This window comes from Colias philodice, chromosome 12 (genome assembly GCF_061535455.1).
Source record: "Colias philodice isolate Cphi_HAF_F1 chromosome 12, ilColPhil1 Martin Lab GWU primary, whole genome shotgun sequence".
Taxonomy (NCBI): Eukaryota; Metazoa; Arthropoda; class Insecta; order Lepidoptera; family Pieridae; genus Colias; species Colias philodice.
Window position 1 is genome coordinate 3,224,995 of NC_143097.1, and position 15,345 is coordinate 3,240,339.

Genomic DNA, 15,345 nt, shown 5'->3' on the forward strand with positions numbered 1-15,345 from the left:
AAGGGAACTCTTTAGAAACAAAAGGAATCTGTATATTGTATAGACGTAAAAACTAGCAGCACCTAGCAGGTATATTACAATCGGTTTTTGTTTTTGATCGTTAGATAAAAATAACAAAAACTTACCTACTAACTAAACTAACTAAAGTATAAGTATAGTACCTTATTATAAAATAATATGAATTAATTTATGTTATCTGTGCTAGTCAAAGATTGATAGATTATCAGTTTATGACGGAAGTCCGGTACCTAATGATTTTCTTGTTTCCTATTTTATACTTCCCACTTGTTCTATTACAATTACATAAAACGTTGCGGTTCAGTAGATATTATTGTTACTTACACATAATTGTCTCAAGATAATATACTGTTTTTTTTACTTTATACGTTTTTTATTTGTCTATTTATAAGTACAGGTATCAATATGTACAGTTAAGTAACTCACATGTATGCAAATCTGTATTTTACCAATATCGGAAGTTTTGATTAAAATTTATTTCGCGGTTTTTTTTTTATTTATACGAAAATACAAATGTTGAACATCGATACGTATGTCAACTTGTCAAGTGCATAATACATTACGATTATCTCAAGCAAAACAAAAACAGGGACTCTTCGTTATCAAACATAATAACATTATTATGCAAGTTCATAGATTTATCTTCAAGAAGGATGGTCGTAGGTACCTACATGTAGTAGATATTTCAATAAACATTTATGAAATACATAGACCGGGAGATACTGACACAAAATTTCGAGTCATTTGTAACAGGATGGCGGTTCTACAGGGGTCTTAGTACGCAATGATAAAAAGAAAAATGATGGTGTGATCGCTGGTATCGGTGGTTAAGTCGCGTGGGCGTTAGCCGAACTCGTCGGAAAAATAGCGAAAGTCAAACGATTTGTAACACAAAAATTTTAGTATTTACCGATAGCCCATAAAAAAGAAGTAGGCGGTAGTATCATGCCATACTTTTCCGGTGTGACTTACAGCCCGCCATACCGACGCGAATATGTTGATTTAAATAAAACAATTATTCAACCATTTGTACCAGGCTAACTTTTGCACAGGTAACCATCGTCGTGCAGCCATTTACGAAAATCGCCATGCCATACTTTTCGGACGATTCCAAATGGACGCCATACCGCCGAAAATCTGCAAAAAAAATTTATTTCGCCAAACTTTTTGTACCAGTATTGCATTTGGATTTTTGGAGAGTATTTGATAAAATGTGACCATTATTATATTTGCCATACTTCTAGTAGGGGGAAAAAGTGCTGTCATACTTGAAAAATTAATTTAGTATTAATTTATATAAGTGAAGATTTCCAACACCTAGATCTTTGAAATTTTGTATTTATATTCTTTGATCCTCAAACTTCCAGGAAAAATAAGTGCCATACTGTTACAAATCGTTTGACTTTCGCTATTTTCCGACGAGTTCGACTAACGCCCACGCGACTAAGCCGCCTGTACCAGCGTTCACACCATCATTTTTCTTTTTGTCATTGCGTACTAAGAACCCTGTAGAACCGCCATCCTGTTACAAATGACTCGAAATTTTGTGTCAGTATCTCCCGGTCTAACATATTTTATTTACCTATAGCATTTACTTTTTTCTTGTTGGTTGTGATATCGTGATATATAGAAGTGATATATAGAATGATCACATCATTTGAGTCCTTTGACGATTCTTTTAGATAATTTTATATTGAATAGAATAAATTAAATTATCTCAATCCCGATTACCTAAATTAGATATTATTTGTGTTTAACGCGAAAACCAAGCTTATCTTTCTTTTTTTCTCTTGGAGACAGTTATCTAAATTGTAAGTGTTAGGTATTACCATGGGTATTACCTACATAATTCTATAAACGTAACAATTTTTTATATAATAATTAGCCAACTACCGACGAGTGGCGCTTGCATTGCAACTCATACAACTAATATTTCCACTCTCCTAGTGCGTATTAGAAATAACGCCCGCCTTTGAATCGATAAGATCAAGGCATAATATGCACAATTCCTTTTCCTGATACTTTTATAAACTACTAGCTTTCCGCCCGCGGCTTCGACCGCTTTGTCTAAAACATAATAAATTATATACTAAAACCTTCCTCTTGAATCACTCTATCTATTTAAAAAAAACCATATCAAAATCCGTTGCGTATTTTTAAAGATTTAAGCATACATAGGGATAGAGAAAGCGACTTTGTTTTATACTATGTAGTGAAGAGCTTCCTTAGACTTTTAACAAACATACAATAATTATCACCATCGAATTGTTACGATACAATATGTTTCGGAAGTGATGAATGTCATGATTTTAAGTTACATGAGACGCTGATAGTCCTCCTGTGTTGCAAATAGGATGTAGATGCGAATACAAAATAATTTTGCTAGAGCTAGATGAGCCTCAGAATTTTCTACTGATAATGTAGGTCAATTGGGTAATTAAACGGATCGTTCGGTAGTGAAATGACAATTAAAATAAAGCCTATCAATATCATTTATTAGTTGGTTATTACCGGCCTTTTACGTTGTAGGAATATCGTGATCACGACCGATTGATCACTTGGCATATTTGAAGGTCAATCGCCCATTAAATTGACGTTGCCAACGGAATTACATTCAACCGGGATGCTTCTATAATTACTCTATTTATTCTAGGTTTAAAAAATAACAACACATTGGTTTGTTAACCCTAGAAAGATAGTCTGCGTCAAAATGACTCCTGCGTTTTCGAAATATAGCTGTATCTTTTTAAATGTCGCGAATCCATAACTGTGCTTATAGGACATTTCATAAGTCACTGAGAGCTAACCTATGGTATAGGTGTCAATAAAGTTAGTGTAACCGATTTTGAAATATAACGACTACGTGAGTCAAAATTACGCATGATTATCTTTACCGTGACTTTTAAGATTTTGACTACTATGGTAGTTTGAATATTTTTCGGCTTATTATTACTGTATATTGTGACTTATGTTAAAAATTTATTTTTATACATATTGAAGCAAATACAGAAAACATTTGGTGATAGAAAATTGGAAGAATACTGTATATTAGCCGCTCTTATGCAAAGCGATGAGGGTCCCTGTAAAGAAACCGATAGTGAAGTAGGAGGACCACGAAATTGAAGATGACGAGAAAAGTGACACAGAAGAAGCTTTTCCCGATGAGTTACAAAGCAAAAATGATATATTACATTCAAGCAAAAGGCGGAGTAGATGCATTAGACCGAATGTGTTCCCTGATGTTCAATAGTAGCAAGACAATGAGATGGCCAATGGCTTTATTTCATGGAATCAATAAAATTACCTGCATATTGCATATTAAATTTATAGCCACAATGTTAACAACAAAGCACAAAAACATCTGAGTCAATAAAACATGAAATATAGAAGCATGGAACTGTCTTCTTTGTTTATGCGTGGGTGTTTAGAATCACCAGCTTTGATAAGATATTTGCGTGATAATATCTCCAATTTGTTATCAAATGAAGTATCTGGTACATAATAAGAAAGTACTGAGGAGGCCTTCGGAAAATAAACGTATTTACTATACTTTTTGTCCTTCTGAAATATGACGAAAGGCAAATTCCTCCTGCAAAAAATGGAACATGTTTATATGTCGTGAGCATACGTTGATATGTGCTAAACTTGTTTCTCACTATTTTTTTATATAACTATATGTACAAAATATATATAACATATAAAAAAGTCTGATAATTGTGGTCAAAAATAAGTTTTTATTAGAAATAATACGAGTTACAAGAATTGTAGATTTAAAGCAGACGTATAATGTTTTCGTTTTTTTATATGTATAAAAATAATTAAAAATAAATTATTTGTAGTGTGAATTATTCTAATATAACTGTAACTATATAATAACTTACAATTTATAGAAAAAAAGCAATATACCTTGACTTAGAGCTTACTAAGAAACATGCGTAAATTTGACGCATGACTATCTTTCCCGTACTACTCAATATGATTATCTTTCTAGGGTTAATAACACAAGAATTAACCAACAAGTCTTCCTTTACAGCTATTTAGAATTAAAAAGGAAATTAAGTGCAAGCCATAATAATAAAGCAAGTAAGTATTAATTATTATTATTCTGAGTATTTTTAAGACAACGACGTAGATAAAATTTAAAATATTCATATTCTACGTGGAAATTAAAATACGAATTGTTAGATGACTTAATAGTGACATCTATAGGAGATCAATGTACTAATGTTAACCCTTAACATTCTACTTGTTTTTGCGTACAAAGAATAGATGGCGCTGTAATAAATTGTAAAAAACAAGTAAAAATTAAAAAAAATCAGTGATATCATTATAGATGGCAGAAAAAAGTGAAAACCTTGACCTTTCTAAGATTTAAATAAAATTTAAAATAAATTGCAAACTAGAAATTTTAGTGAACATTTTGAAAAATTGCGCAAGCGACATCTATTGCGGATTTGCTATACTAATATTTAGATTTATGTATGCCAATTATAGATGGTGCACAGCGGATTTCAATTGCAATTGCATTACTATTTAAAATCTGTCACAACCCTGTTAGTCCTTTATTGGTTGAAGCTCTTTAAACGAAAAATTGAACAAGAAGAAGAATATTCAAAATAATATTATGTTACATAGTAGCCAGTTCTGAGTATATCGACTTTTGAGGGGTTAAAAATGTACACAGATGTGACGTCAATGTGTAACATTTCTCACGACCCCAGTAATCTATCAGCATATAGGTATACGGGATAATAGATTATGGGAGCTATGATTGTATTAGCAGCACTTGTTTGTAAGTCCCTGTGGACATTCATTTGGGGTGAACATGTGGCCGCGTTTTGTCCATTTTAATGAACAGTAACGCATCTTTTATTTACTTTTCGAACGTGCGTCGAACTTTTTCAATATAATTATCCTTTATTGTTTGTAATATTAAGTTTATGTTTACTTTTTATGTAGAATATTATGTTAGTATTAAATTAAGTTAACATTTAAGATGTGTCGAGTAAACTCAGATAAACATTTATCTCTTGAAATATTCAAATTACTTAATAGAAAAATTGATTATGTACCAATTTTTCTTTCAAATTTCGTTTTAAAAGTATGTCATTATTGTTAATTAAAAAGGTAATGTGTGGGTGAACTAAAAATATGTAGGTACTGCTCAAATAATTGTTACACTTCCGAGGTAAGCACTTGAAATAAAATAGAGCGCTATTGAAAGGGCGTTAAATAAGAGGGAATAGGTACTTGAAACAAAAGGTCAAAAGCGAAGGGTCTCTTTATCATACTGTTATTATAATAGCTAATAATGATAATGCCCATAAGCAAGGTAAGCCATGAATATGAAATGAATAAATCCAATTTGAACTAGACCAAGGAGTTTTATGCGAAAAGTTTTGTTCAACGGTTGAACTTTGGCAAAATGTGTGGCACTGTTTTAACTAAAAATGTAGGTAAGAGATCTCGAGTCCGTTTTCCTTCATGAAGTTTAAGCTTTCCGCCGACTTAGGTGAAGATGAATCTTTGCGAAGTTCAAATTACTGTGAAATAAGTATACCTACGTACTTTTTCTTGTACTGAAAGCATTGGTTGCGAAATGGACTACGGTATTTTTATACATTTATCTACTTAAGTTATAAGTATTATTATTTAAATAATGATATAAACTCAATGAAATACAAAGATTTCTAACATTATGTTTCTAACATGAATAAGTTTGATTATTCGTTGAATATTTGGTCCAGATACTGCAATCAATAATTATTATTTGTAAAGTAGTCAGTACTGAAAAATACGATGAAACAAATAACTTACAACATATGTACTTATGAAATATGTATAAGTTATTGTAAAAATTGTAAATTCTATAATTTCACACAAATATAATTCGTGTATGAGATCGCAAAGGTTCTGATTGTTATTTACTAACATCAATACATTTACAGAAAGTTCTGGATCGACCTCCCATGGCCATGGACAAGTGGAATCATGCTGAGTCTCCAACATGGAAAATACACATTTTTATACACAATAAAAGATGGTCCCAAAAATTATGACTGTCATAACTAACAACCGTCTACGGAATTTTAACTACCTAGCAATTTTCGGAAACGCAGATTCAATTTTCTTGGTGCGTACGAATGTAATATATGATTTTATTATGGCAGTACATTTTGTGCTTCTTATTTGCGTGCCTTTTCTATATGAATCGTGTCAATTTGAACGAGATGTGTCTATCGTTTGGAGATATTTCATTATCTACTGTTCGATACAAATGTAGAGCTTTTTTGGGGTGTCTGGTTATGAAGTTTCAAGTGATATCTATTTATCTATGGAATAGAATACAGGTTACATTATAATATACAAATTGCATTTTAATTGTATGTAGGTATGTTTTATTAGCTTAATACACGAGAAATGTTTGACGAAGAGAAAATAAGAATATGGACGGTAGGTAAGTATAGAGCAAAGAAAAGTACTCACCATTACATTTTATATTAATTTCTACCTTCTTTTTCATTTTCATATATGTATTTTGTTGTTGTAAGCATACTAATGATTATTGTGACTTTTATTAAGTGTGTAATCAATTCGAATTCTAGGCTCAATCAAAAACTAACTATGTTATTTAGTTCTGAATTCTTTCAAATACACTTTATGAGCAAAACAAATACATAGCACAAAACCGGTAGCACGTGCCTGCCAAGATCTTAGAGTAAGTGGTTGAATTTTATCAGTTTTTCTATCAGCATTCAAGTGTGTGTTCCAATATAAGGTACATGGTCCCTCAGCGAACATTCGGGCCCGTGGCCGTGAAAACCTTAAAATATTTACATCGCACCGTTCAGAGAAAATTGCGTACAGTTATTTCGACTAAGAATGGCCTCGTCTGTTTCCCGTGTTTTTGTTATGTAAGATTTTTCCTAGGTGTGCTCGGAATAACATGGTTGAGTATGAATAGTTAATATTGAACAAAGAGAAAAATAGAGGAGTTATTAATTGCTATTACTGCTATTAGGATTTAAACGTTTACAGTTGCGGATCTCATCCTATACTATCTGGCACTGGTATCTCTATTTATTTTTTAAATTCAATGCTGTATTTTGTATTACATGATCATAAATGCATTTTTTGTATATCTATAAGTATATAAGTGAATAGTTTCCATTTATATATTCCTCTATAAATGAACTTATGCAGTAGATACCTACTTATATCTTCATTTTTCTAAAGCAGATTTTTTTGTTAGTACCCACTCTATAACTATACACTTTTTTGTGATAATAATGAGCAATACCCTTATTTTCCGGAAATTTCGATAAAGCTTTTCAGGGATACTTACCTTAAGATTACAAATATTTTTTCGCAAAACTTTCTGAAACAAAAAGGAAATGGATGAAAAGGTTTAATTTAATCCTTATTTGGGTTGGGCTACATAGGTATAAAATATAACAACTACAACTTAATACGTATTGGTGTATAATATCAAAACAATGTACTTATTAGTTGTATTTATTATTTTATCGTAACATTTATTTTAGTTTTATATCTCTACCAAGGATCAAAATGAAATGTTTTTACTTGATAAAATAAATAACCATGTACTTAGTTAGGGATTTATTTATTCTTTGAACTTTTTTGAAATGAAATGATTTTGATGATACTTGACAATGATTTATCTTATGTAGGTACCTACCAGAATAGTAATAAGCTATACAAATAATAATTGCTCTTGGTTTCGTTTGCGGGTGAAACCGCGTAGCAATGAGTAGTCAATTTCTCAGTCTACATTAGAGAATAAACTAATATTAATACAATATTATTATTATTTTATTTTTTTATTTGTTTATTAGGTTTACCAGTAATTGTTACACAAAATAAACAAGTATATAATATATGAAATTAATCTTAAAACTAAGTGTACAATTTAAGGTAGGTAAACACCACATGCATACATTTAAATTTCAAAAGGTTTTATATATATATATATATATATATATATATATATATATATATATATATATATATATATATATACAATATGATTATTATGCCTAGCACATTTGATAAACTATACCCGAGAGAGGGAGCTTAGCGCTTGTCTTATTGACTAGTTTAAACTATAACCAATCAACCAATGAATGGATTTATTGTTATTATGTACAATACACATTTTAAATTACTATGTAATGTTCCTGAAAACTTAATAAACTGTATATGGGTCTCAATTGATTATATTATAATTGATAAAGTATTCATATGATAGAGCTATTAAAATTTAATCAACTGAAAATAATTGATTCCTGAACTCTATATAATATGTAATAAATGAATTTCAAAAAAATCACGATAGTTCTGAATTATAAATAAGTAGATCTTTTCGCTTGCAACTTCGCTCGTGTGCACAGTGCACTGTGCAACCCATCTTTTCGTACGGAAAAAAATTCTCCCTGGCTTTCCTTTATGACTGTGTCCTTCTCGAAAGTTTCTGTAAATCTTTTTACCTAAGTATGTATATCAAAGGTTATACGAGATGATTCAGTAACTAATACGTGATCGTTATAATTTATTTTTTGAGTTGATATATAATTGATTTTATTTGTATCCATTAAGTATACCATTAAGTATATAGAGGTAATAAATAACATTGTACAAAAAATATAAATACGTTTTTTTTCAGATAAAATATTATCTACCTACCTAAGTACATACAAAAAAAAACTTAATTAAAATATACCGCTGTCCATTTGTCCTTCTGTAGGTCACGACAAATTTCACGGAAGTTGCTAAAGACCAATGTATATTTGCTGTATCCATAACCGTGAGGTTTGTGTTAATTAAAAAGTACATTAACAAATAAATCGGTTCATACTTCGTATTTGTTTATGTTTTTTTTCTGTTAGAGCTAAGGGGTAATGTAGAGTCACTTTCATGTGTATTTTTACACACTTGTTTGTTTTTTTTACACGATATTTTGACAGTAAATGAATTTTTGACGCAAAATTCTATTAATAATTCATCTAAAATGCGTTAACTTTCACTAGATATGTAATTTTTATGTTCATATCGCGTAATCTATACGCAATATATGCGATCTAAAATAACTCTACATCTGTTACACAATTCTGGTTTGGTGGAAGTTAATAATATAAAGTTTCCTTGAAATATGAAAGTGCTAATTAACAGGACTCGCTGCATCAATGAAATCCTACACAAATTAGCTCCAAATGATTTGCCTCCGATACGTAATATCCCAAAATATAACGTCCTTTTACATAGACATGGTTCTAATTACAAATCAAACCATTATGCATCGCATTATTTATTGCTAGCCCAAAATCAACTTTTGGAACTCTACCATAATAAGTTTCGAGTGCAATGCAATCACATGCAATACGGGGTGAATGGGAGTCGAGAATTTTATTATTGTCCCTCTCTGACATAGGTGTTTCGTGATAGCCAAACGAGAAAGACATACATCAGGTACACACCACACAGCGATACAACGTAGAGTCAGTTAGTGCAGTGTTATGCTGGTGTATGGACGTGTTGAGGATTGAAGCCGGTTTCGTATTTACAAACTTTGTCGATTATTTTGGTTATGAATACGTTTTGAAACGACAGCCGCGTAGCGTGTATTAAATTTTCATGACTGTTAGCGAATAATTAAGTTTGTTTTAGTTGAGTTTTTTTTTTGTTTTGTGTATGTAACCTTGTGTTTGGTTTCGCCGCAAGATTTTCGAATCTATTTTGGCGGTTATGATGTAACAAACAGAAGTCCCTAACTAGAATGGGAGCAGGGTGCTGAGGGATCATGCACACTTCGATGATGATGGTAAGTGCAGTTCTAGTACACCTATTACCTAATCTTTTAGGTTTCTTCGCCTGTCCTTGCGTTTAAAGTTGTCGATGACTATTAAAGATAAGATAAACATTTTAAACGGCCAGGTAAAAATAAATTCATGGAAATAAAACAAACCCAATTGACGTCAGATAGCTCTATGTTTATATACCTGTGAATGTATATAAACATAGAGCGAGAAATACTTTCTTGTATAGAATTTAATAGTTTCGCACGTGATGCGCAGATTTTATATTATCAGTTGCATTTGTTACTTCATAACATCGTATTGTATAAGAATCCACCTGGGAACAGCCTTGCATTCAATAAAGGGTCAATTAATCAATTGTAATAACACCACTTGCCTGTTATGTGCATTATATAGATAGTTATTATATGAAGGAAGTATTTTACGCGCTTTTCTAATGTAGAGTCGACGTTGAAGGCCTGTGTTTAGGTAATGTATTTATGAATCGGGAAGTTAACAATGCACTGTGATTTTAAGAATACTGACGAAGAGAAATCTTTGTAAAAGTCTTGTTTGAGTTAGGTGTAAGATTAAATTTATTTATGTATTTATATTCTCTGACCACATCTCTGACTTTTGTTTTTGGGGATTTCAGTCAAAAATAGTAGAAGCTTAAAATGCAAGCTTTTCGCTATTTACAAGTTCAGTTTATTTATATACTACCGACTTAAGTAAAATAAATTGTTTGTTTTACTAAATGTTTAAAACGCACATTTGATTTTCACAAAATTTTTCATTTTTTAATTTGACGTAGAGTCACATTCATGGACTCTACTTTCTCTAGGTCCAAGAACATTTATGTGATTCTTTTCATAAGCTTTAGTAATATAATTGGAACAAGCCCTTAAAATATTAAGTCCCGATAGCATAGCTTACATAGCAATAAATCAACACACAAAAAAAAATCATAGAGCAAACAATTTCTCTGTATTGTATCAGAATCTAAATTATTGATATTATAAGTTCAAATTGCATATTACCAGTAGGTAGGTAAGCGAATGTATTGAGGATTGAGAAATCATGATAAACATACTCAAATAACATAGACACACTGAAAAAGTCATTATTTCGTCACGGCTTCTCGATTAGCACATACGGAGTCCTTGCACTTGAAATAAATAAATATTATACATATAGAGTTTCTTTTTACCTTATTTAACATTTATACAGGGTGTACCAAAAAGTAGTGATGAACGGAAGCTGAGAGGTAGAGGACCTAGAGGGCTATCCGAATCACCCCCATGTATGTAATGCGATTTTTCGTATTTTCGGAGTTATGACGATTTTTTCAATTTTTCACCTATCGCCGAGTACGATGATATTTTCACTCATGCTGACGTCAATGATTGCGGAAGATGCTTGATTTTTTTTGTGTGCTAAGCTGAAAGATAGGCCAATTCAGTATGGTAACATTTACTATCGTTAGATCTTTGAATGGAATAAAAAAAAGAATGAAATGGCAAGAAAGATAAAATTACCCAGTATGTTCACCACTTCAAGGGCCCGTAAAAAAATAAAATCACATAAAAAAAGTTTTCCGTTTGACTTTTAAAAACTTGCTCTATCTATCAGATAGCTACCCTGAAAATTTCATTTTATTATTCAGAAGGCTTCAATCGAAAAATTTGAATCTAAATGTGGTAAGTGCAAAAATTGAATTAACATGATGATCATTAAAACCAATAAATAGGTGTTTAATTACCAGAAATTTTTAAAATAACCCCGCTGTTGCTCAATGCAAGTGCGACATCACCGTAAAAAGTAGTCTTTTAAATGTCTGAATGCCCTTTTATCATTTCTAATGGTTTCTTCTGCTACTATGAATTTCCGGGTTATTTCGTCAAAATTGTGGCAGTCTCTCGTCTTTGTAGTATCCCCACGGAAAATAATCAATAGGGTTTATGTCCGGGGACCGTGCAGGCCAGGCTAAAGGGCCAAGATACCCTGAAAGATGGATTGGTCGTTGCAGCCTGCGCATGCGCCGGTGAAGCCTGCCTTAAAGCCTGGCCTCCACGGTCCCTCGACCTAAACCCCATTGATTTGTTTCAATGGGAATATTAAAAAGACTTCGGCTACTTGAGAGAATGCCACAATTTAGACGAAATAACCCGGAAATTCATAGTAACAGAAGAAACCATTAAAAATGATAAAAGGGCATTCAGACATTTAAAAGACAACTTTTTACGGTGATGTCGCACTTGCATTGAGCAACAGCGGGGTTATTTTAAAAATTTCTGGTAATTAAACACCTATTTATTGGTTTTAATGATCATCATGTTAATTCAATTTTTGCACTTACCACATTTAGATTTAAATTATTCGATTGAAGCCTTCTGAATAATAAAATGAAATTTTCAGGGTAGCTATCTGATAGATAGAGCAAGTTTTTAAAAGTCAAACGGAAAATTTTTTTTATGTGATTTTATTTTTTTACGGGCCCTTGAAGTGGTGAACATACTGGGTAATTTTATCTTTCTTGCCATTTAATTATTTTTTTTATTCCATTCAAAGATCTAACGATAGTAAATGTTACCATACTGAATTGGCCTATCTTTCAGCTTAGCACACAAAAAAAATCAAGCATCTTCCGCAATCATTGACGTCAGCATGAGTGAAAATATCATCGTACTCGGCGATAGGTGAAAAATTGAAAAAATCGTCATAACTCCGAAAATACGAAAAATCGCATAACATACATGGGGGTGATTCGGATAGCCCTCTAGGTCCTCTACCTCTCAGCTTCCGTTCATCACTACTTTTTGGTACACCCTGTATGATTACAATATTTTATTGAAACTTTTTTAAATATTGAAGTTGACGAATTGCTCTACGTTTTATTGTTTTTCGTGCTATTTTTTGTGTTTTTACGCGAGATTAAAGTTTTATTAATCGAATATGTAAGAGCGCATAAACCATCTTAAACTTAAAAAAAAATCTTAGAAAAATCTGTTTTAGTTTATTTGAGACACTGGTGTTTCTTTATAAATAAAATACCTATGTATATTATAATAAAAAATATTCCATATATGTAATGGTTCAAATAGTACACAATAACCAGTACATATATGTGGGTGTAACAATGATGTGGTTTTTTGTCGCCTGTCAAAACGCTCCAAGGCTCGAATTTAATGCCGTCATATTTTTTTGTTACCCAAGATTACTGTTAGGTAATGGAATGATGGCTTCTATTAGAAGTTATCTGGATGATAAATATGTAAAAGGATTTAGTAAATTGGAGGATTGTGACGTCATAGATCGTGGTTTCGTGAGAAATATTATAGCTGCTTTTAAAAGATACTTATCTACATTTTGAAATGTTTAATAAAAATACGCATATATAATGTAACAAATTTGAAACTATTTCTATTAAATTTCATACTAATTTACCTACTTACCTACCGTCTATGTTAATAAAAAAAAAACTTGTAAAAACCGAAATTGGAAGAAAACAATGGAAATTTAACGCTTAACGGTCACCATGTTTTTGCGATGCGAATAGCTATTTCCATGGGAAAATGCGAAAGTACCTCTCATAATTTCTAAAAGTAAGGGAGTTGGTTTACTTTGAAAATCATGTTTATTATTTAAATTTACACTATCAACGCCACTTTATATAGGTTGTCATACAGGTAAAACATTTACTGTCTTTAATTTAATGTATCTCTGTAAAATGTATATTGTTTGTATCATTTTTTTGGGAATAAATGTGTTTCTATTTCTATTTCTAAAAACGCGACAAAATTGGTCCAACGATTCCAAATATTAAACGAAATAAACAAATATACACACATACTACAAATGTATGTAATTAAAAACTGATTGTATATAATTTAAAATACGCGTTTCAATTCGTTTTATTCGCAATTGAACAATAATGAATAGATTACATTCCGAGATAGATATTCCGTTTCATGATTATTTGTATAATATTTAATATTAACGTGAAAGTGATATTCGTTCCGCTTTCACGATGTTACAGATTTCAATTAAATGTTATAGAATGTAATATTTAAATGTTTCCTTATACTTCTTTCGGTAAAAATTTCATTTGATATTATAATTTACTAGCTGTGCCCCGCGTTTCTGTTGGTCATATCGTGATAATGATAATAAAATAGAGCCTATAGACTTCCCCTTCCTCGATAAAAATGCTATCTAACACCGAAATAATTTTTGAAATCAGACCATTGGTTCCTGAGATTAGTGCGTTCAAATAAACAAACTCATCAGCTTTATAATAGTAAAATATAGATATAGACAGACATGAAAAAATGTCAGAAAATTGGTCAGGCAAAAAAACATTATCGTTGTGTAAGAACATTAACTTGCTGAAAATTTATAGATAATATTTTTAATTAGCAGCTTATTTTTAATTAATACACACCTATAGCCGAATTAAACTAATTGGACACATATAAGGCTGATTTTTATAACTATACTTGCATTTGTCGATTTAAATAATCAGAATAGTTAGTTACTCAGTATAAAATTTCAGGATATACATTAATTAGTTCAACACAATGTCGGAAAACACTACAAACCAACACGTGTATATAATTGACAAGGAAGAATTAATAAACCGTATTGTGACATAGACAATGAAAAATGAAATTTCACAATAAACAGCCTAGTATTTAACATCACAATGACATTAACAGACTGCTTTAAATTCAGCTATTAATAGTATTACCACCTAATTACTTTCTCCTTTGCGTTCCATGAAAATTGCATCGCTACGCTTGAATAAACCCTCACAATGTCCATTTGTTTTATGCTTTTAGCTTTTACTTGTTAAATGTTTTAATTTTTATGCTTCACGAGTTTCAAAGCTCTTAATAGATGTTGTTTTAACTTTAATGCATACCAATTTGCGAAAACTGTTTTACTCTGATCAGAAATAAATTTTGGTAAAATCTAACCTGAAATAAATTTCGATAAATTTTGGTATATAATTGAGGCAAAGTACAGTGGCTAGATTTAGTCGTAAAAATAAAACTTAGTTTGAACTGGGATGAAATAGGAGATTAAACTTTTAAGGGTTAGAGCGCGATAACGTGAAGTCTGCACAAGTAGAGCCGTGGGCTATATAGTAGCTTTATAAACGTTAATTGTAATTTTCTTTAAATTACAGAAGTGTGCTCGTGTTATAACTATTTAAAATAATGCAATATAATTGTTGAATGATTACACTATCATAATTAATATCCTTATCATCCAAGAATTATCCAATTAATCAAAATGTATCTTATGCAAATGGTGCTCTACAAGCGCCTAAGGCAAAACCAATATTTTTTTTTTTTTTTTTTTTTTTTATTTATTGGTCTACAAAACTGGTTACAAATGTTTGTGATTTATTCTATTAATTATGTACTATCATGCAGTTGATTTATAACCTTCTGGATGTAGACACAGCATGCAAATTTACAGATTTCAATTGGATACCTTATCTATGTAT

At 31.1% G+C, this 15,345-nt stretch overlaps 2 protein-coding genes across 2 annotated transcripts in view; both read left to right on the forward strand.

The window, feature by feature from the left end:
- The window catches only part of iPLA2-VIA (calcium-independent phospholipase A2 VIA), a 217,244-nt gene that overhangs the window by 58,156 nt on the left and 143,743 nt on the right, over positions 1–15,345 (forward strand). The window lies entirely within an intron of this gene.
- LOC149483859 (uncharacterized) overlaps positions 9,522–15,345 on the forward strand; it is an 88,886-nt gene continuing 83,062 nt past the window's right edge. Inside the window, exon 1 of the mRNA XM_089701325.1 lies at positions 9,522–9,856. Within this exon, the coding sequence (XP_089557451.1) occupies positions 9,836–9,856 (21 nt within the window). The 5' untranslated portion in view covers positions 9,522–9,835. The remainder of the gene's footprint in view (positions 9,857–15,345) is intronic.